The following is a 20,800-nucleotide window of genomic DNA, read 5'->3' on the forward strand; positions in this document are numbered from 1 at the left end:
CTCAACCCGGCAAAGATATTTTTTCCTTATCTTCACATAAACCTGGGACTCATGAAGAATTTCTTGAAGCAACGAACATGGAAGGCGAAGGTTTTCGTTATTTAAGACAGATGTTACCAAGAATAACTGATGCCAATATCAAAGAGGGCATTTTTGTTGGCCCCCAGATCAGACATGAGTAACAAGCAGTTTGAAGATCTGTTAGTTGGTCCGGAAAAAATTGCCTGGAAAGCCTTTGAAGACGTTGTTGACAATTTTCTGTGCAATTACAGAGCCCCAAACTACATTCAGCTGGAAGACAAACTTCTCAAAGCATACAAGACAATGAAGTGCACCATGTCACTCAAGATTCATTTCCTCCATTCACACTTGGACTTCTTCCCCACAAATCTCGGTTCTGTCAGTGATGAACACGGTGAAAGGTTTCACCAGGACATTGCTACGATGGAGAAACAGTACCAGGGCAACTGGAATCCATCAATGCTTGCTGACTACTGTTGGACACTGCAACGTGATGCACCAGCCATTGAATACAAAAGAAAATCAGGAACAAAATACTTTTAATTATGTTGAATTTAATAGCTTATGCAAAACATAAACGTGACTAAATATGTTAATTTTGGGAGTACACATATAAATGTCAGTTTCTCAGAGGTCATACGTGATGCCTTAAAACCAAAACTATATTTGTGCATACCTAGTGGGTCCTTGTGAAAATCAGTAAAACCTTTTCAGGAAGCAAGGCTTTTCAAAAAAATTGTTGTGCAGTGAAATAATGAACCCCTTTCTTATATCAATTTCATTATTTATTTTGTTGTTTCTTTTCTTTTAGCCTTCTAATATATTGAAACAGGATACTGCTTTCCAAAACATATCTATAAAGTAGCAAATTAATAACAAGAACACACTATAAGAGCACACATTATGTGTAAAATATGTTGTTAGTTGCTATCCTTGCCAATGTCTGCTCATGTATTTTGACCTGCTTTTTAGCAAATGCTTTGGGAAAAACTGATCAGAATAAGTAAATACTGTCCTATGACTGCAAATGGATACACATTTGTACTGTTAATTTTGGGAAAGTAAAGATTAAATGTGTTTGGTTCTTTTAAATACAGAAACTGGTAAACAAGTAATATAATATGGCAGTAAGTTCCATCAAACCACCAAGGCAGCTGTTGATTCTTAAATTTGCAGCTGCAGTGTCAGGCAATGATGTAGATCTCCCATGCTGAATTTGTCCACTCAGATACAGAATAACACAAATTTTGAGAAATGTGCACGTTAAGTAATCACAATCAGCTTTGTGGAGCTAAGCCTCAGTTCCTAAAAAAATAACAAAAGTTTTAACGAGAACATGTTATTTAATCCCATATTAGTGTAATGGACAAGTTGATGCTCATTCTGAATTATTGTGAGGAATTGACCAGGAGATGAAAAAGGCCATTGGCAGAATCATGCTTGACAACCAGGCTAAAGTCAGTAACCAAAATGTGTGCAAAATTGAGCAAACAAACCGAAAGGAACGTTTCAAGGTGTGGTCAAATAAAGAAGTCAAAAAATCAAAAGGAAAGTTGCAGCAGCTTGAAAATCATTCCTGGAACTAAATTTTGTTTTAAAGTGTCTTCGAAATGCTGAGGTATACAAGTTTGTCTGGGTGTCACCATTTTATAGAGGAAGAGCAGCTGACATCACTCACAATTTTAACTCTGTCACATATAGCAGCAGAACACAATTTCTAAAACAATATGGTGGCATCCGAGAAAAATTACACCACAAAATTTTTTTTTACAACGTGATGATTAAACTTAAAGGCAGTAATAAAAATAAAGTGAAAAATAAATAAATTGGCCATAAATAAAAAAAACAGGCACAAAGTGTAGATTATTGGAAAATATAATTTCCATCCTTGTTAGGTAACTTTGGCAAAATATTGTCAAGTCAAGGTTTCAAAATTGCTACTGTCTATATCATGACTTGGTTAATTATTCTATGTGTCTGTGGTCATCTGTATGAAGAAAAACACTCTAATGTTAATATGAACTGGAACCTAGACTTGAAATTTATGGCTAATTAACTTCCATCTATATCCAATGTGTATTTATTGAAGAATGACTTTTAAGCTAATAACTGGCATGAAAACTAGTGATGGATCAGTACCAAAATTTTGACTTCGATATCAGCAACAGCTTTCAGATCTCAATCTTCTTCTTTAGTCTGCTCCCGTTAGGATTATCTTCTTCCATATCATTCTGTCCTCTGCATCTTGTTCTGTTACACCCATCACCTGCATGTCCTCATAGGCCTTCCTCTTTTTCTCTTGTCTAGCAGCTCTATACTTAGCATCCTTCTCCCAATATACTCAGCATCTCTCCTCTGCACATGTCCAAACCAACGCAATCTCGCCTCTCTGACTTTGTCTTCCAACCATCCAACTTGAGCTGACCCTCTAATGTACTCATTCTAATTCTATCCATCCTTGTCACACCCAATGCAAATCTTAGCATCTTTAACTCTTCTACCTCCAGCTCTGTCTCCTTCTTTCTGGTCAATGCCACTGTCTCCAACTCATATAACATAGCTGGTCTCACTACCGTCCTGTAGACCTTCCCTTTCACTCTTGCTAATATTTTTCACAAATCACTCCTGACACTATTCTCCACCCATTCCACCCTGCCTAAACTCTCTTTTTCACCTCTTTTTACAATCCCCATTACTCTGTACTGTTGATCCCAAGTATTTAAACTAATCCACCTTTGCCAGCTCTACTGTTTGCATCCTCACCATTCCACTGACCTCCCTCTCATTTACACACATGTATTCTGTCTTGTTCCTGCTGTCCTTCATTCCTCTCCTCTCTATAGCATAACTCCACCTGTCTATGGTCTCCTTAACCTGTTCTCTACTATTGTTAAAGATCAGAATGTCATCAGCAAACATCAAACTCCACGGGGACTCCTGTCTAATCTCGTCTGTCAACCTGTCCATCACCCTTGCAAATAAGAAAGGACTCACAGCCAATCCCTGATGTAATCCCACCTCCACCTTGAATGCATCTGTCACTCCTACTAACCTCACCACAGTCACACTTCCCTCGTACATATCCTGTATAACTCTTACATACTTCTCTGCCACTCCCGACTTCCTCATACAATACCACAACTCCTCTCGAGGCACCCTGCCATATGCTTTCTCCAGGTCCACAAAGACACAATGCAACTCCTTCTGGCCTACTTTGTACTTCTCCATCAACACCCTCAGAGCAAACATGGCATCTGTGGTGCTCTTTCTTGGCATGAAACCATACTCCTGCTCACTTCTTAACCTAGCTTCCACTATTCTTTCCCATAACTTCATGCTGTGGCTCATCAATTTTATCCCTCTTATTCTTAAATATCAGCACCAGTACACTGCTTCTACACTTCTCAGGCATCCTCTCACTTTCCAAGATTCCATTAAACAATCTGGTTAAATCTCCACTGCCATCTCTCCATGCTTCCACAGGTATGTCATCTGGAATCCAATGGCTTTTCCATTCTTCATCCTCTTCATAGCTGTCCTCACTTCCTCCTTGCTAATCCATTGCACTTCCTGATTCATTATCTCCATATCATCCAACCTCTTCTCTCTCGTTATCTTCATTCATCAGCCACTCAAAGTACTCTTTCCATCTGCTCAACACACTCATCTCGCTTGTGAGTACATTTCCATCTTAATCCTTTATCACCCTAACCTGCTGCACATCTTTCCCAGCTTGCTTCCTCTGTCTATCCAATCGGGACAGGTCCCTTTCTCCCTCCTTAGTGTCCAACCTCTCATACAACTCATGATACGTGTTTTCTTTAGCCTTCGTCACCTCTCTCTTCACCTTGAGCCTTATTTCCTTGTACTCTTGTCTATTTTCTGCATCTCTCTGACTATCCCACTTCTTCTTTGCCATCCTCTTCCTCTGTATACTCTCCCGTACTTCCAAATTTGCACCACCAGGTCTCCTTTTCTTCCTTCCTTAGTCCAAATGTCATGCCAAGCACCCTTCTTGCTGTCACCCTTCCTACACCTGCTGTAGTTTCCCAACTCTCTGGTAACTCTTCACTACCACCCAGTGCCTGTCTCACCTTCTCCCTAAACTCAACCTTACAATCTTCCTTTTTCAACTTCCACTATTTGATCCTTGCCTCTGCCCTCACTCTCTTCCTATTCTTGATCTTTAATGTCATCCTACAGACCACCATCCTATGCTGCTTAACTACACTTTCCCCTGCCCCCACTTTGCAGTCTTCAATCTCCTTCAGATTGAGTCTTCTGCATAGGATGTAATCTACCTGTGTGCATCTTCCTCCACTCTTATACATCACCTTATGTTCCTCCCTCTTCTTACAATACGTATTCACCACAGTCATGTCCATCCTTTTGGAAAAATCCACTATCCTCTGACCGTCTTCATTCCTCTCCTTGACACCGTACCTACTCATCACCTCCTCGTCTCCTCTGTTCCCTTCACCAACATGTCCATTGAAATCCACTCCAATCACCACTTTCTGTCCCTTGGGTACACTGTTCATCACTTCATCCAACTCACTCCAAAAATCTTCTTTCTCTTCCATTGCACACCCAACTTGTGAGGCATATGTACTAACAACATTCATCATCATACCTCCAATTTCCAGCTTCATAATCATTACTCTGACACTCTTTTCACCTCCAAAACACTCTTGACATACTGTTCCTTCAGAATAAACCCTACTCTATTTCTCCTCCTATCCACACCATGATAGAACAATTTGAATCCACCTCTGATCCACCTGGCCTTACTCCCCTTTCATTTAGTCTCTTGTGTGCACAATATATCAACCTTCCTTCTCTCCATCATATCTGCTAACTCTCTCCCCTTACCAATCATACTGCCAACATTTAAGGTTCCTACCCTCAGTTCCACTCTTTTTACCTTCCTCCTCTCCTCCCACCTCCGGACATGTCTCCTTACTCTTTGCTTCTCCTTCCAATTCTTCTTCTTCGGCCAACAGTAGCCCAATTTCTGCCAGCACCCTGTTGGCTAACAGTATTGGTGGCAGTCGTTTTCAATCCGGGCTCGATCGATCCGGTATGGAAATTTGTATTGTTGTCCACATATTGATTTGGAAAAATTTTACACCAGATGCCCTTTCTGACGTAACCCTCCCAATTTACCAAGTTTTGGTTGGGACCAAGGTTATTATAGTTAACGAAAACTAAAATCAAAACTGAAACTATTATTAAAAAAACATTTTCATAAACTGAAATAAAATAATTAACAAAACCGAAATGAAAAACTAAAACTAAACGAAACTATTAAAGTAGCTGGAAAAACTAACTGAAATAAAATAATAATTTACTAAAATATTTGTAGTTTTCGTTTTTGAATGAATATTCTTGCCGTTAGTCTTTAACCCTTGTAAGTTTTAACTCTAAAACAGAAAGTCATCCACCACGAGCCCGCATATATTCATCCAGTGAACGGCAGCTGGTGAAGGAGGGCGGCAGTTCACACAGCATTTGCGGTGACAGAGCAAACTGAGTGCGGGTGCATAAAGCATGTGAAATAGAAAGCGATTTGCGTGCCGCCTTTCTTTGTGCTTTTTGTGTATCAAGATGTAATTCAAATGGCTGAAATCAGAATGTGCTGGTCAATAAAACGTTTACCATAGAAAAATCACAAGTGAGTAACGTTTCAGTTTATTTCTCAGGTGTCTGCTATTTGTTGACAGCAATTCACCTGCCACTTAGCACAGGAGAAATCGTTTTACTTTCTCATATATAAAGTATACAGAAAGTATAGTAATCATGAAAAAATTCGACCTCGATATTTTGATGAATCTTGACGTTATAGACTAACCAGTGTCCAACAATACTGTTTTTTGGAATTGCGTGTGTGCGCGCGTCTCTGTGCGTGTGTAAACACGTTAACTCAAAAACGTAGATAGATGGATGAAATTCGGCATGTGGTTGTTACACCACAATTGTAGATCTGTATTAACTTTTGGGCCAAATCCATCACCCAGAAGTGGTACTTTATCTGAACACATACTCAATTTTTTTATTTATACAGCTGCAGAGTCCGATTTATTCAACTTTACTTTTTTAATAATTGTTCAATATATTATTAATTTGATTTGTTGTTGATGGTAATGTACATAATATTCAAATATAATCATTGTCTTGCAGTTTACTCCTCAAATATCCATCCCCATATCTGAGTATACAAGAAAGTCGAGGGAGAGCACTCCCGGATTTTAAAAATAAAACGGCGATCGAGAGACTGACTAGGTCATCATACAAGATCAGCATATTGTTACTGACCAATCACTTTTGCTTTAAAACATTGTTTAACAACGAAGCGATACAAACAAAGGTAGAGAGTCTGACAAGTAATGAAAAACTACTAGTGGGTTTTTGTATTTATTCCATATTTATTAATTTATCTTTTTTAGTTCATATTCACAACTCAAAATCCCTAATATTGTGAAAGTAATCCATTAGCAGAATATTTTAAAATATTTGTCTCCCTTTTTTCAATGTTTTTCTCTCTCTCCCAAAATAGATAGTTGAAATATCATATTCTTTTTGTTTTTAACATCAGCCTTATCATATATATTGCATACCAGGGACTTTTCCTGCCTTGCATCCAAACCTGCCACGGTAGGCTCCAGGTTTTCTGAAATCCCTCTGGATAAACAGGTTTAGATAATGTATATATTGTTCCTAATATCAGACTCTGTTGTTTTGTGCCTGTCTGTACTCTTATTACCTGCTCTTGCCCTGCTCATTATGAGTTTATTGTTCTTATGGTGGGCTATTCAAGACTCACCACACCTAACCTTGACACTGCATGCTTGTTGTTCTTTGTTTCCCTCAATACAGCTAGGTGGGGTCTGCACACTGATTCAAGTCTAAGAGCCCTGTTCTTCCTAAGCCCGTGTGATTTTAATGAGAAAATATTTTAAAAATTATAAAACTGTCTAAAATTGTTCATATTCAGTGTCTAGTTTTGATTATGCTTGTTTTTATCAGACAAAAATAAAACCAGATAATAAACCAGGCAGTATAGTAAGCTTCCACTAACATTAAACTCATATCCAAATCTGTTAAGTGTACAGTTTTGTCTGATTGTGACACAAATCTAACTCCGTAGGCGCTCCATGCCATAATTACTAAAACTAAAACTGAAACTAATATATATAAAAATAAAATAGAAATGTCTTTGTGAAATAAAAACTAAACTAAAACTAAAAATACATGATGAAGGAAAACTAAAACTAAACTGAATTTCCAAGTAAGGTCAGAAAAAATATAGAAATAAAAACTAACATAAAAAGGCAAAACTATAATAACCTTGGTTGGGACCGGCATGAAGAAACACACTGGTTTGTGCATCCCCTGTGGCTGGGTTACTAATACCATAACTATTCCAAAGCAATTAACGGACAACTCTAAAGCCCTCAGCCTTACTCCAGCTTACCTTATGCACCACACAATTGATTGCCACCCTAGTGTGCACCACCTCTCAGTCGATAGTCATGAAGTCTCGATCACCGTGAAGCAATAAGATGAGGGTTCGTTCCTAATGAAATCCCAATCGTGTTTAATCAATGGATGGGGTGTAAGCATCAAGTTTCAATCATGGTGAAGTAAAAGGGGGAGGGTGTCACCATGAGGCTTCAATCACATTGAAGTATGTACTGTAGTTTCATTTCATGAAGTCCACAAAAGGGAAGTTTTCCCACAACTGCTAATATGATTGTCAAAGGAAGGGGGCTGGGAGTCAGAGGCAAACCTAACCTTTATCTTTCAGTAAGGAAAAATGCTGAAATGCTGATACTGCAGCATTTTAAAATGTAGTTTTTCCAATACTTTTACAGTACTGGTATACCACAAAACCCTAATGCTTTTCAAAGTCATGAATTATGCCATACTAGATCATGGATTAAATGCTAACATAATATTCTCAACCCTTCTTCTTGGTCATCTTTTGGCTGCTCCTGTTAGGGGTCAGCACAGCGGATCATCGTTTTCCATATCTTCCTGTCCTGTCCATGTAACTCTGTTACACCCACCGCCTTCATGTCGTCTCTCACCACATCCATAAATCATCTCTTAGGTCTTCCTCTTTTCCGCTTACTTGGCAGCTCCATCCTTAATATCCTTCTCCCGATATACTCAGCACCTCTTCTTGACACATATCCAAACCAATGCAGCCTCTATCTCAGACTTAGCTTAATTTAGTGTTACAGGGCCAGTACCGGCCTTAAGATAGGAATGATCCCTGGAAGAGGCGCCAGCTACACATGCACGCACACTCACACTGATGCTTCTGTTATTCTCACCTGCACACCTTTGGGGACGTGGGAAGAAAAGAAAAGTATCTAAATTGTGCATGATTTATTATTTATTTCACTTAGGGTAATGCTCAAGAATCATTCAGATTTACCTCAATATGCAGACCTGAATATGCCAGCATGTTTAAGTATGTGCCATAGGGAGTCTTACAGTTCAAGGGAAGGACCCATCCTAAATGGGAACTCGGTAGCTGAAATTATATTCTCTTAAAAACATGCTTCTTATAATGATTCCTTCAGGAAATCATAATGTTTTTCTAGCAACTGTCTTCAGCTATTCCTAATCAGTGAGAGCTACATTTTCCCTCTTAATTATAAGCACAAGATAGGTGGCTTACAGAAAACACCCTCTGAAAAGGATTTAGGAGTTTATGAGACTCAGCATTCTCATTATCTAGGCAATATGCAGAAACAATTAAAAAGGCAAATAAATTGTTATGTTATTGTGTTTGTATGTGTCAAAATACAAATAACACTTTTTCTGAATGGTATACTGGGTATTTAACTTGGCGTTGTTTTCTATTATGAAAGTAGAGAGTTTTTGAGATGATATTTTACAATTGATTTCAGATTTAATATAACTTAATTAGGTGTTACACTGTGCCAGCTTCAGAAAATCTAATGTTGAGTCCCTTAGTTTTCTTCTACAAACTGTTACTCCCTTAATACAGCTTTGTAATATTCTGCCATCACTTAGATTAAAAACATAATTCACTAACCTTATTTTCCTTGACAAGTATATTTTGTTAATACTGTGGCTGGCACATTAAACAAAATTAAAAGGGTTTGAAAAAGTATAAACAGATAATACTACTTTTTCCTAAACAAAATCTTTGTTTTTTCCTATTTCAGAGCGCACGGAGCCTGCCTTGCCTATATCAGGCCAGAATTTCTTTTTGAACCAGATGACTTTAAGCACTGGAATTCCATTCAGGTATCAGTATTCAAGAAGTATTAACAGTGGTATTGTCATGTGGATAGAGTACAGTGAAATTCTTTCTTGTATTTCTGACCATGCAACACAACATGACTCTCCAGCACCATGATTAAAGCACAGATCAGCTTACCTGCTTTATAGGCTATGGGCATATTCATTCACAAATTCACTTAATCCAAGTCAGGGTCACACCGGATTATAAACAATCGGCACTGGTCACGAGGCAGGACGAATCAATGGGCAGAGCACCAGTCTTTCATAGAGCACACACAAATATACACACACATATATATTTAGACTAGGGGTAGTATATAGGTACCAGTAAACCTAACATGTGTGTCTTTGGAGATGTGGTAAGAAAACCAGAGTACCCACAGGAAAATCCACATGGACCTGGGGAGTACATGCAAAGTCCAAACAAATAACAACTTGGTATTAGTTTTGGACCCAGGATGATGAATCCATGGTGTAGCAACACTAACTAGACCATCATGCTTATCTAATTCAAGTTACTTTTGTGTGTTGGTCTTTAATGGCTACAGGATGACTAACAAACAACCAAACAGCCTTTATATACAGTGCAATTTTGGGGTGCCACAGTTTAGGGTCTGAACACTTATGTAAATACAAATCTCTCTTTTATATAATGACTTTATAATGATTATAACAAATCATATGCTTCGATCCTTTTAGTATGGAGCCTACAATATATATTTTCTTTCTGGTAGTCTACAGAAATGGTACACAATAAGAGAATATCTAGGGACTTGCTGGTTAACTACTGGAAACGGTAAAAGTCTTGAAAATTATGGTCTTAGCTGTATCATCTTTCACAGTTTGTATTTGGAAAACTGAGGATTTGTTCTTCCAGGTGTCTTCATGCAAATATGCTCTTGTGAGGCCATTGTCTATAAATCCACCATAATAAAAGAATAAATGTCTGTCTGTTCGGTTGATATGTCTCTGTCATTTCACAGATGGCACATCACAAACATTAACACTGTTTTTATAAATCCCATACTAAATGACATACATTATAACAGAGACACATGCATTGTATTTGTCATTTCAGCAGATTATGCGTCCTAGACATTTGTAGTAATGCATTATATTACTATATAAATGGTGTAAGTTGCCTTGGATAAAGGTGTCAGGCAAATATGTAAATGTAATACTGGGATCTGCAATGAATACTTAAATTTCAACCCATCTTAAATGGGTAAAATAGCTACTGCAGTAAAAATGGCTAATTCTCACATGGCAAGCTTAACACAAAGTCACATTTAAACTGTATAAACCAGTCTTACATGCAAAACATTTAAGGTGTACTTGTAGTCTCCTACATAATAACCTCCTATGTCTCCCCAGAGGCAAGCTTCAACTGTAAGGAGTAGGAGGTATGGGCAAAAGGTCTACCTGCTTGAGATATTTGTAGAGCTAAAAGAAATGGTCACACAGAGACCAATTAGAATACACATTTTAGAATTAGAATAGGTCTGCTTACCTCATATTTTTTTACATTTTGAGATTTTGTCCATCTTTTTCAATTACCTGTATACTGATACGTGTGTGCTCCTTATTCACTGTAGCTGCTAATAACTGTATTTCTACCATTAGTTTTTCTTCAAAAGTAAATATATATTTTACTTTAAACTTATTTCCAGTAAATATTTCACATGATTTTTACGCATTTGCTTATTTTTCTAGTCACTTTATATAATAGTGGACATTGGTTTTATTATTTAAGTGAGCTAATCAGGTTAACTTGAAGTTAAGAGACCTATTCTTCTGAGTTTCAATTGTGAAATATTTTACAATGCATTTAATTTTAAATTATCTGTTTCACTATATCTGTTTCAAAATAAATCTTTTTTACTCCTCCATAGTCTCAGTTAGGTCAGCTGCAGAATAAAAAAGCAAATGGCATGGACAAGCCTGGGGATATCAGTCTGACTGGAATTGAGGACATTTATTTTGAATCTTTGAGCAAACGTGCATGGACAGATGTGTTGCTTCAGATATACAAAGTAAGTAATGTATATCTAGGTTATTAGCTCTGGGAGTGATTATGCTTTTTTGGTGTACACAGGGTATATGATTTTTTTGCAGAAAGTCTCTAAAGTTTGCAGTGTGAATAAATTGGCTGTAAATTGTAAATAGAATTGTGTTTATCTTTTAGGATGCAGAATATATTGGAAAATGTTGGGAAGCAGAACCTTGAAAAGAAAGATTTGTCTTTATTTATTATATTCTTGCAACAGTGTATTTTTGTTGTAATATCTACACTCCTATACCCCTGAAACATTGGTTTTAAGTCTCCTAAAGGTTTTATACCTGTTTCAATATTACATTGTGAAGGAAGTGTATTCTTTTCCAAAGCAATTAACTAACTAAATGTGATGCTAGAGCAAAAAGATGTGTGCAAAGGAATGACTGGAAATGGGTCAGTGTCTGCTCAAGGTTTGGCTCTGTCCTTAAGACTATTGCTGCAGCTCCCCATGGCCAGCAATGGATAATTCAATGTGAGAAAAATGTTAATATATAACCCCAATGACTAAAGGATTTCCTGTAATGAGACATAAATCATTATTTTATGCCAAGTGTATTCAAAAGTAGTGTTTTAAAATATTTGCCATTATATAATGTTTCATTAGTAAAGAAATAAAGGTAAAAAGTCTAAATTAGCTGCACTAAATCATGGTGTTAATAAAAAATGTAATGATTTACTTCATTAGGTAGGAGTACATAATAAACAAAAACAGTTGCATCAGATATTTGTAATATTAAAATGTGTTTCAATTTAAATGGTTAAAGCCTAAATATTCTCCATTGTAGTAGAAATTTGCCTTTTATCACCCTCTGATAGAGGTTCATATGGGGCTAGAACAAAAATTAAAAAATATCAGATTTGTCATCACTGACCTTGAAATAGTCTGTAATGATACTCCACATATTTCTGTTTAGCACTGGTAAAGAATCAAATATCAAATATCAAAAATATTGTCTTATTTGTGATCATCAACTTTGAAATGGCATAAAGCAACCCTCCACATGTCTATATTACCAATCCCCACTTTTGTAAGTTTTGTAAAAAGGAGTAATTTTTACCATTCATATACTGTACCATTAAGGTGTATACACCTGGGTTCAGTTTAAGTGACAAGTACAACTTCAAGTCCTTCTAATAATTTGTGCTGAAGACACCTATTGGCATAGTCTTTATGATAAGGGTGTAATTTCCTGCACAAAATATGATCCATAAAAGGCCTACAAATGAGGTGTTTGGTCTCTAGAGGGCCAACAATTGGGAGAAAACACAAAAAGCTTGATGCCTTTCATAACTAGACATCAAGACACATTGAACGAGACCTCATATATGGGGGGTTTCTTGAAGACAGAAGGTGCCAAACACAAATAAAAAGAAAAAAAAAAACCTGATGTTATTTCAAAGTGTTCATAAGAACAATATGTAAAATATCAAGTTATATTTTATTGCTTTTATTTACTGATGACTTAGCAAAGCATATTATCTATTTATTGTGTTTTATTGGTAATGCTACAAATGTATAATTTTACTATTTGTCACTTTTTGCTTTCTTAAAGGTTTTTGTACTTTCACAAATACAAACACAAGGCTCTAACACTTTAGCTGGACTGGAATATATGGAAAACATCCCAAAAATCAACCCTGACCCTTTATCCAGTAACATATACTCAACATCTGAACGCAAACTTCTCACATGGTTAAACTTGCACTATGAAAAAATGAGAAACACTGTGTGGAAAAAAATCAGCAAAGGTTTGATATTCTTTTTATTTTTCAATTAATTTTTTCTGTACGTTTGACAAAAGTAAAAACTATTTAATAAGCCCTGCAAAGGTATTATTATTGTTTTACAAAGCTTTACTTGAGTATTGGCTACTGCAAAATCTTTTTCATCATGTATCAGTTAATAGAGAACCCAGCTTAAGGTGAAGTATTTCCTCATGTGGCACAAAGGTCGGTCTGTCTGTCTATTTAGTAACGTGTTGCACGACTGGCAAGGAGTTGCCCGGGGCAGACTGTCTGTAATTTGAAATGATTCCCATGCTTTTGAGTAGTATGTTCCACTAAATGTTTGTTTGTAAATAGGAACCACTAAAAAGTTGTCAAGAAAAAAGTGAGTGGATTGACAGAAGACACCAGGTGAACTTCTCCCCATTATAGATAGATAGATAGATAGATAGATAGATAGATAGATAGATAGATAGATAGATAGATAGATAGATAATGGTTAGAAAGGGAGGTTGTAGATAAATTGTACACAATATAAAAAGTAAACAAAATAACAAAAAAAAAATTCTGGTTGCATTTCTATATTCATTCATGTTAGCCTCCTGCATAAGCTGAGAAAAAAATCTACTTCCTAGATCCCAGCCTTCTGCTTGCCTCACCAGGCAATCCTTTGCTACTGCTACTTTCTTGATTGTAAGATTGTCCAACATACTGTAAGAGGTGGAAACTCCTATAATGCCATTCCCAGGAGTACTTTCTGCCCCACTAAAGCCATTCAGGAAGTATTTCTGGGTCACTTCTATTTCCAACAAGTCTCCTGTACAAGAGTCTGTACTGGAACCTTATCCCTTGCAGCAGAATAATAATCGCCTTGTATTTTGTTGCACTTATAGAGCACAATCCCAACCTGAAATGTGGATCTGAAGTGGAATATGGGTATCTCTCTGTCCCTTACATTAAGAGATTACTGACTGTCTCTGAGTCAGCATAATTTGACGGAGTGAGTCATCCTGTCCAAACTATAAATGACGACAGTGTGTAGCTTCTGTATGTTAGTGCTGGATCTGATTAAAATAAACTTACTTCACAATAGAATCATCAGTGGAAAATCCCAGTTTGTTTATGTTCTTCCAGCTCTGTTCATGTTTTTGTAGGACTTTTTTTCTTGCTTTGGTATCCCAGTTTTTCTTTAGTCTTCTCTGGTATTGAATCTTCTTACTACCCTCTGCTACATCCTTGTCTGTTCCCTAAAAGTACTTTTCATTACGTTTTTCAGTTTCTTTCATGCTTGGTCATTGACACACTTTATCCCAGGTTAGGTTGGTATACATATGTGCTCATTGTTGCTATATATGCAATGAATTGTTTCATAAGATTTAAAAAATACATTTACTACTATTAATTTATTTCATTTTACTGTCATGGTGCTTTTTGAATTTGTACCTTTTATTTCCATGGCAGTCTGAATTTCTTTTTCTATCTTCATAGTGTTATTTTATATGTGTTACTAAAAATGCCCTCAAGAGTTCAAAGAATAACCTGTTCATTTTTAGTTTAACTAGGGGGCTTTGCCCCCTGCTTGCTTTGCTCGTACCAACCACCCCCACCCCCCTGGGCTGTGCTATGCGCCATTCTGAACAGGGGGGCTGAATGCACCCCAAGGAGACGCAGTCGCTCCTCTGAGACCCCTCTTAAACGGTGATACAATGGGAAACAAATACAGTTTTTTTTTGTTTACCTCCTCTTTGCTCGATCATCTGCTGGCTTAGATAGATAGATAGATAGATAGATAGATAGATAGATAGATAGATAGATAGATAGATAGATAGATAGATAGATAGATAGATAGATAGATAGATAGATAGATACTTTATTAATCCCAAGGGGAAATTCACATAATCCAGCAGCAGTATACTGATACAAAGAAACAATATTAAATTAAATAGTAATAAAAATGAAAAAAATTAAAATAAAATTAATGTTCGCATTTACTCCCCCGGGTGGAATTGAAGAGTCGCATAGTGTGGGGGAGGAATGATCTCCTCAGTCTGTCAGTGGAGCAGAACAGTGACAAAAGTCTGTCACTGAAGCTACTCTTCTGTCTGGAGATGACACTGTTAAGTGGATGCAGTGGATTATTCATGATTGACAGGAGTTTGCTTAGTGCCCGTCGCTCTGCCACAGATGTTAAACTGTCCAACTTTAATCCTACAATGGAGCCTGCCTTCTTTACAAGTTTGTCCAGGCGTGAGGCGTCTTTCATGTTTATGATGCCACCCCAGCACACCACCGCGTAGAAGAGGGCACTCGCCACAACCGTCTGGTAGAACATCTGCAGCATGAAGCATGAAGCTTGCAGATGGATCTGCATCTCGTGCAGCACTTTGAACATTTAAAAGCCTGTACAGCAGCTGACCTTTTGTCGAACTGCCTTGTCTCCCCCAGACATCCTCTGCTCCTGTTGGGGGTCCTGCTCCCGAGGCGTGCCCCTATGAAGAGGAAGATTTTCTATTCTTTTAATTGAGAGACGGAACTGTCCCCCCGACTACGCACGGAGCTCGATTCACTCCTGAAAGAGAAATGCTTGTTTGAAGCGTTTGAATAATGTTTCTGTCTCTAAAACCTCCTGTGTATCTGTGTAGCTCTGTGACCCAAGCATGACAACGTATGTGGATTTCACTTTCACCAAACAACAAATTGTTTAATTTTTGCAGGTACACCTCTTCATTGGGAAGAAACACTATTTGATCTTTTTTTTTGTTTGCGCTAATGTGATCTTTACTATTATATTTCTGAGACTTTCGAATTTTCCTACTTCCATTATCTCTAACCTGCTCGGCATGTGTATCTCCCCAACGCTTTTGAATTCTTTCTGACATTCTACTTTTTCATCTACTCTTTGTCTTTTTCCAGCCCCGGGTGTAGTTAAATCTCTCGGCACAATATCTAGTCTCGCAGGATGTGAAAATGTCTTTCCGAGAAAGTCACGCCTCACCTCTCTGAACAGGTCTCGTCTTGTCCCAAGATTTTTTTTATAATAGAGAGATATATACAGTATACATTGTTATTTGTGGAGAGTCTATTAATTTTTTTGCAGTTCTAAACTGGCTCTGTGAGTGTGGATGAACATATCCTATCATTTTCTAACTTTCTTAATCCAGACCAGGGTCACAGGAGCGTTTCGCATCTAGCACAGGGCGCAAGGCAGAAACAATCTCTGGACAAGGTGTCAGTCCATTGCAGGACAAACTCATACACCAGGATTAATATAGCATTGCCAGTTCACCTAACCTGCATGCCTTTGGACAGTGGGAGGAAACAGGAAGGACCTGAGAGGAAAACCTTAGTCTCCTTATTATGAGGCAGCATCATTACCACTGTGCCACCTTGCTACCTCTGGGTGAGCATTCTCTGTGACATTCTGACATTTTGTCATGTGCTGCTTCTTGGTATATGACTATTCCTGTTAGGATGAACTCTGATTCCCTCAAACATAACCATACAAAATAATGGGAAATACTGAAAATATTTTTTTCTCTCAGTCAATACTTAGCAGAAGCACTTTGGAAGCAATTTATTAGATAGGAACCCAAATCTATACAAACAGATGGTAACATTTTTCAACCATTGTTTTGTGAAAACTTTAGGTCTTACAGTATATCATTTTTGGTGGATCAATAATTTACGGTAATTGTTAGGTTTTGACACGTATTCCTTCTAAGGCTCATTAGTTTGAGTGAGTTTATCAGGCATGAAGGAAATCTTGAAACTTTGTTATAACTTAAAACATACAGGTAAACACAAAACAGAAGACTCCTAGCCTACAGACTTGTATATAGTAAACTCTATAGTTGCAGGTTCTTCCCTAGGGCATCACATTTCATAAAAAATAAACTGGTAATGTTTTTTATAAAAACAAAAAAGAAAAAGGGAAAATATATGTAAAAAGTAAAATATGAAAAAGAAAAGGAACAAATTATTCAGTTACAATTATTTCCTTCATCCTAAACATGCTAACGCTAACAAAGTTAAAGAAGATAGTCGTAATCCAAAGTAAATAATGATGTACTCCCCACCTCTTGTAAAACTGTGCTGGGTGTTCCTGGGTTCTCTTATTGCACCTTACATACTCTGGGCTTCCTTAACCTGTAAGGCATCTTACATGTGCGTTCCATCTGTCCATCCAGGTAAGTTTAAAATCCCATTTTATGCTTAACAATCTGTTTTTCTTCATCCAGTATTGCACTGATATTCACCTTTAAATCATAAAGCACAGGGTAAAATAAACTGTAATTACTTAAGTCTTAACATAACCTTAACATATGCAGATTATATAAAGACATACAGAAATATGAACAATCTAAAAAAAATTGAATGACAGTGATGACATGCTTCATTGTCTTCATCACAATCTTGCTTTAAAGAATCTGGATAATATGTAATTTATTTTTAATTTACTGGTGTATTTACATTTTTCTTTATTTTGTTAGTGCTATTATACTTTAAATCATTAATATTTTTTTTCTTCAAGAATAGATAGGATAAACTTAGAGATTCATTCTCTCTGCTCTTGATTTATCAAGATCTGTCCTTTTAATTCTGACTTGTGTTTTTGTGTTATTTGTTTTAGTTAAAGAGTGAATTGTGTATGATCTAGACACAAGATTTTGTTTTTTACTTTATTCTCTGGTTTTACACATATAATTATTAAATACCTTGGAGAGAGATAAATCATTGGCAAAATATTATCGATTATATCTCTCGAGATTAATTTCTTTGTTGACTTTCTTACCTTGATATGGCATCCTCATAATTGTAATCATTTTATTCTTTTCCTGATGAGGGTTTTGGTAGCTATGCATTGAGTTAGACTGACCAGGCCTTCTTATCCCCCACAATTTACTCCTGGGGAATTAAAAAAATACCCTGGGGAGTATCTAGACAGTCACAAGACAGTTGAGACATACAATCTCTCCAGCTTGTCCAAGATCTGTTTCTCCTAGGGATGTTTGTTTGTCCACCATATAAATCTGTACCAAGCATCCGATCACCACCAAACTGGGCATGGGGCTCCTTTGTGACCAGGAGGAGGTCATGGGGTATGTTTGGTTGGGAAAAATATTCAGGGTAAAGCACAGGGCACCTTTTCACCAACAGTTCCACACACGTCCCCATACTGCCAACAGGGGAAGGGCTGCTGATGTAAGACCGGATTAATCATCTCAAGAAAGGGAAACCAACAGGAGAAGGGCTGCTGATGCAAGACCGGATGAAACATCTCAAGAAAGGGAAACCAACAGGAGAAGGGCTGCTGATGCAAGAACGGATGAAACATCAGAAGAAAGGGAAGGGAGGCTGTAGTCGATGTATTTTTGTTTGTCCGCCATACAAAGCTACACCGGGCACCCGATCGCCACCAAACTGGGCATGAGGCTCCTTTGTGACCAGGGAGGAGGTCATGGGGTATGTTTGGTTGGGAAAAATGTCTGATGCAAGAGCGGATGAAACATCTCAAGAAAGGGAAACCAGGCTGTCTGCCAACTGGTGAAGGGCTGTTGATGCAACACGTGAACAAATGCAGCACAATTTAAAAAATATGGCTTTTGCATATAACCGACAGGTTGCATATCATGAACATCCTGTTGCTGTCATTGGCCAAATGGATCATATCTGTGTTCATTGTAGAGCTCTAAGATGGAAAGGAGAGTCACCGGGATTGTGTTGCTCAAATGGGAAGGGGAAACTGCCATCTCTACTTCATCCACCTGAACCTCTACATTCTTTGATGTCAGGATCAATACCAATTTCAAAGCATTTCTTGAACAACATCAGGAAGTACAATTCCTGTTTTCAAATGACTTCTTTTAGTGCAACTAAACAAATACGAGAGGATGGGTTCATGCCCACATTCAAAGTGTAAGGTCAAGGTAACCATACAATAGGATCACTACTTCCATTAACTGATAGGACAATTGAGTTCCTTCAGATCTACTTCATGGGAGATATTTCCACAACAGCGCATCATAGACACAGCAGAATACCGAATGTGAGAATGGACATTGTGATGGATTTAGAATGATTCCTTCATGAGAACAACGCATATGTCACCCTTTTCAAGACTGCACTTCATGTGTCAACAGATGATCATAAAGTTGTCATAAGAGCTGACAAAATGCCACAGGGAGGGCATCACCGACGATTCAATGCTCCAACACTTGATGAGGTTGCCATTGTAATTGTAGGCAATGACTTTGGGAAGCGGGACATTATCATTGAGAAAAAGAACAGAAGTCTTCAGTGTGTGGCAGACACACAGGTCGTATGATGCCCTTCAGTATCCACTAATATTTTGGCTTGGCGAAGATGGGTATTACTTTGGAATTCAACAAACAGATCGATCTACGGGCAATTCTGTTGCTGGCAAGAAATTCAGTGCAATGGACTTTTATATTTACAGACTAATGAGTAGAGTCTGTAAAGAGTATCACATCTTGAAATGCCGGAAACATTTCCATCATTACATATTATTGAAGCAACTATCATAACAGGTTGCGCAAGATGTGAAAATGTTTTCATACCAAGAATACTGCTGATTCCGAATGATTTACCCTTTGATTTCAAACGGCTACAATTTCCTGTTCATTTGGCTTTTGCTTTGTCAATTAATAAGGCTCAAGGGCAATCACTGCAAGTTATAGGCATCAATTTGGAAAATCCATGCTTTTCACACGGACAACTCTACGTAGCATGTTCTAGAGTGGGTAATCCTCAGAATTTGTTCTTTTTCGCACCACAAGGGAAAAAAAAATATAGTGTATCCAAAGGCTCTGGAATAACCACTTGTATTACCTATTACAATAAAATGTGAATGAGAAAAATGTTTGTTCTATTTCTATGTTGTGTTTCTTTCATTTGGGAAATGCATTATACATTCCCGGGCAACGCACCTGCTACTCATATACTAATTGTCCTTTACTTTACAAGAGCTGTGTATCATAAATATACATGTAAAACCAGAGAATATCCCTACTGATTTTCCAAAAAGTTCCATGAATATTCTGGTTATGAGTTTAAGATATAGAAAAATTTTTATCTCCAAAAATATAAATTCTTAGAATAAAGGTCAGTGGACAAAAATTGCATAATGTGACCAAAATACTAAATACCCCTTAATAAAAATAAGCTGTTATGTTACATAAATGTGAATATTTGCAGAGCTTTTGGCCCTAACTTTCAAACTATGATTGATAAAATTAATGATCCGCATCTATTGACCTGTCAAATTCAAACTGTTACTTTGAAAAAAATCATGCATCCTTCTGACATGCCTGACTATAATATACAGAAAAACCAAGTGGAGATTTTTAAAAGGCTAATCAGGCATGTGTAAATTAAGTTTTCAAATAATATCCAGTTAATGCCAGGCAGTATATACTGTATAATATAATATTTTTATATAGGGCATATAATAGACAGTTCATGTTTTCTCAAGCTGAATGATTTCCATTCAAATTATTGCAGCTTTTTTAGTTTCTAATTTAACATTTCACTGTTCCATAGAAATCAGCTTTATCAAGTAATTGAATATTGCTGACTCATGGCAGTTTCCTTCTACCACAGCTAAGAAATATTAATGTAAATGGTAATTCTGGTCTCACTACACACTTTCCTTCTTACCCGGCAGCACATTTTGAAGAAACTGCCTGTTCTGCTAAG

General features: G+C 37.2%; 1 protein-coding gene across 1 annotated transcript in view; it reads left to right on the forward strand.

Annotated features, from left to right (window-relative positions):
* LOC120524451 (cilia- and flagella-associated protein 47-like) overlaps positions 1–20,800 on the forward strand; it is a 644,864-nt gene that overhangs the window by 181,389 nt on the left and 442,675 nt on the right. The window contains exons 35-37 of the mRNA XM_039746304.1: positions 9,225–9,306; positions 11,196–11,336; positions 12,913–13,108. Coding sequence (XP_039602238.1) covers positions 9,225–9,306; positions 11,196–11,336; positions 12,913–13,108 — 419 coding nt within the window. The remainder of the gene's footprint in view (positions 1–9,224; positions 9,307–11,195; positions 11,337–12,912; positions 13,109–20,800) is intronic.

Source organism: Polypterus senegalus, chromosome 2 (assembly GCF_016835505.1).
Source record: "Polypterus senegalus isolate Bchr_013 chromosome 2, ASM1683550v1, whole genome shotgun sequence".
NCBI classification, from domain to species: domain Eukaryota; kingdom Metazoa; phylum Chordata; class Cladistia; order Polypteriformes; family Polypteridae; genus Polypterus; species Polypterus senegalus.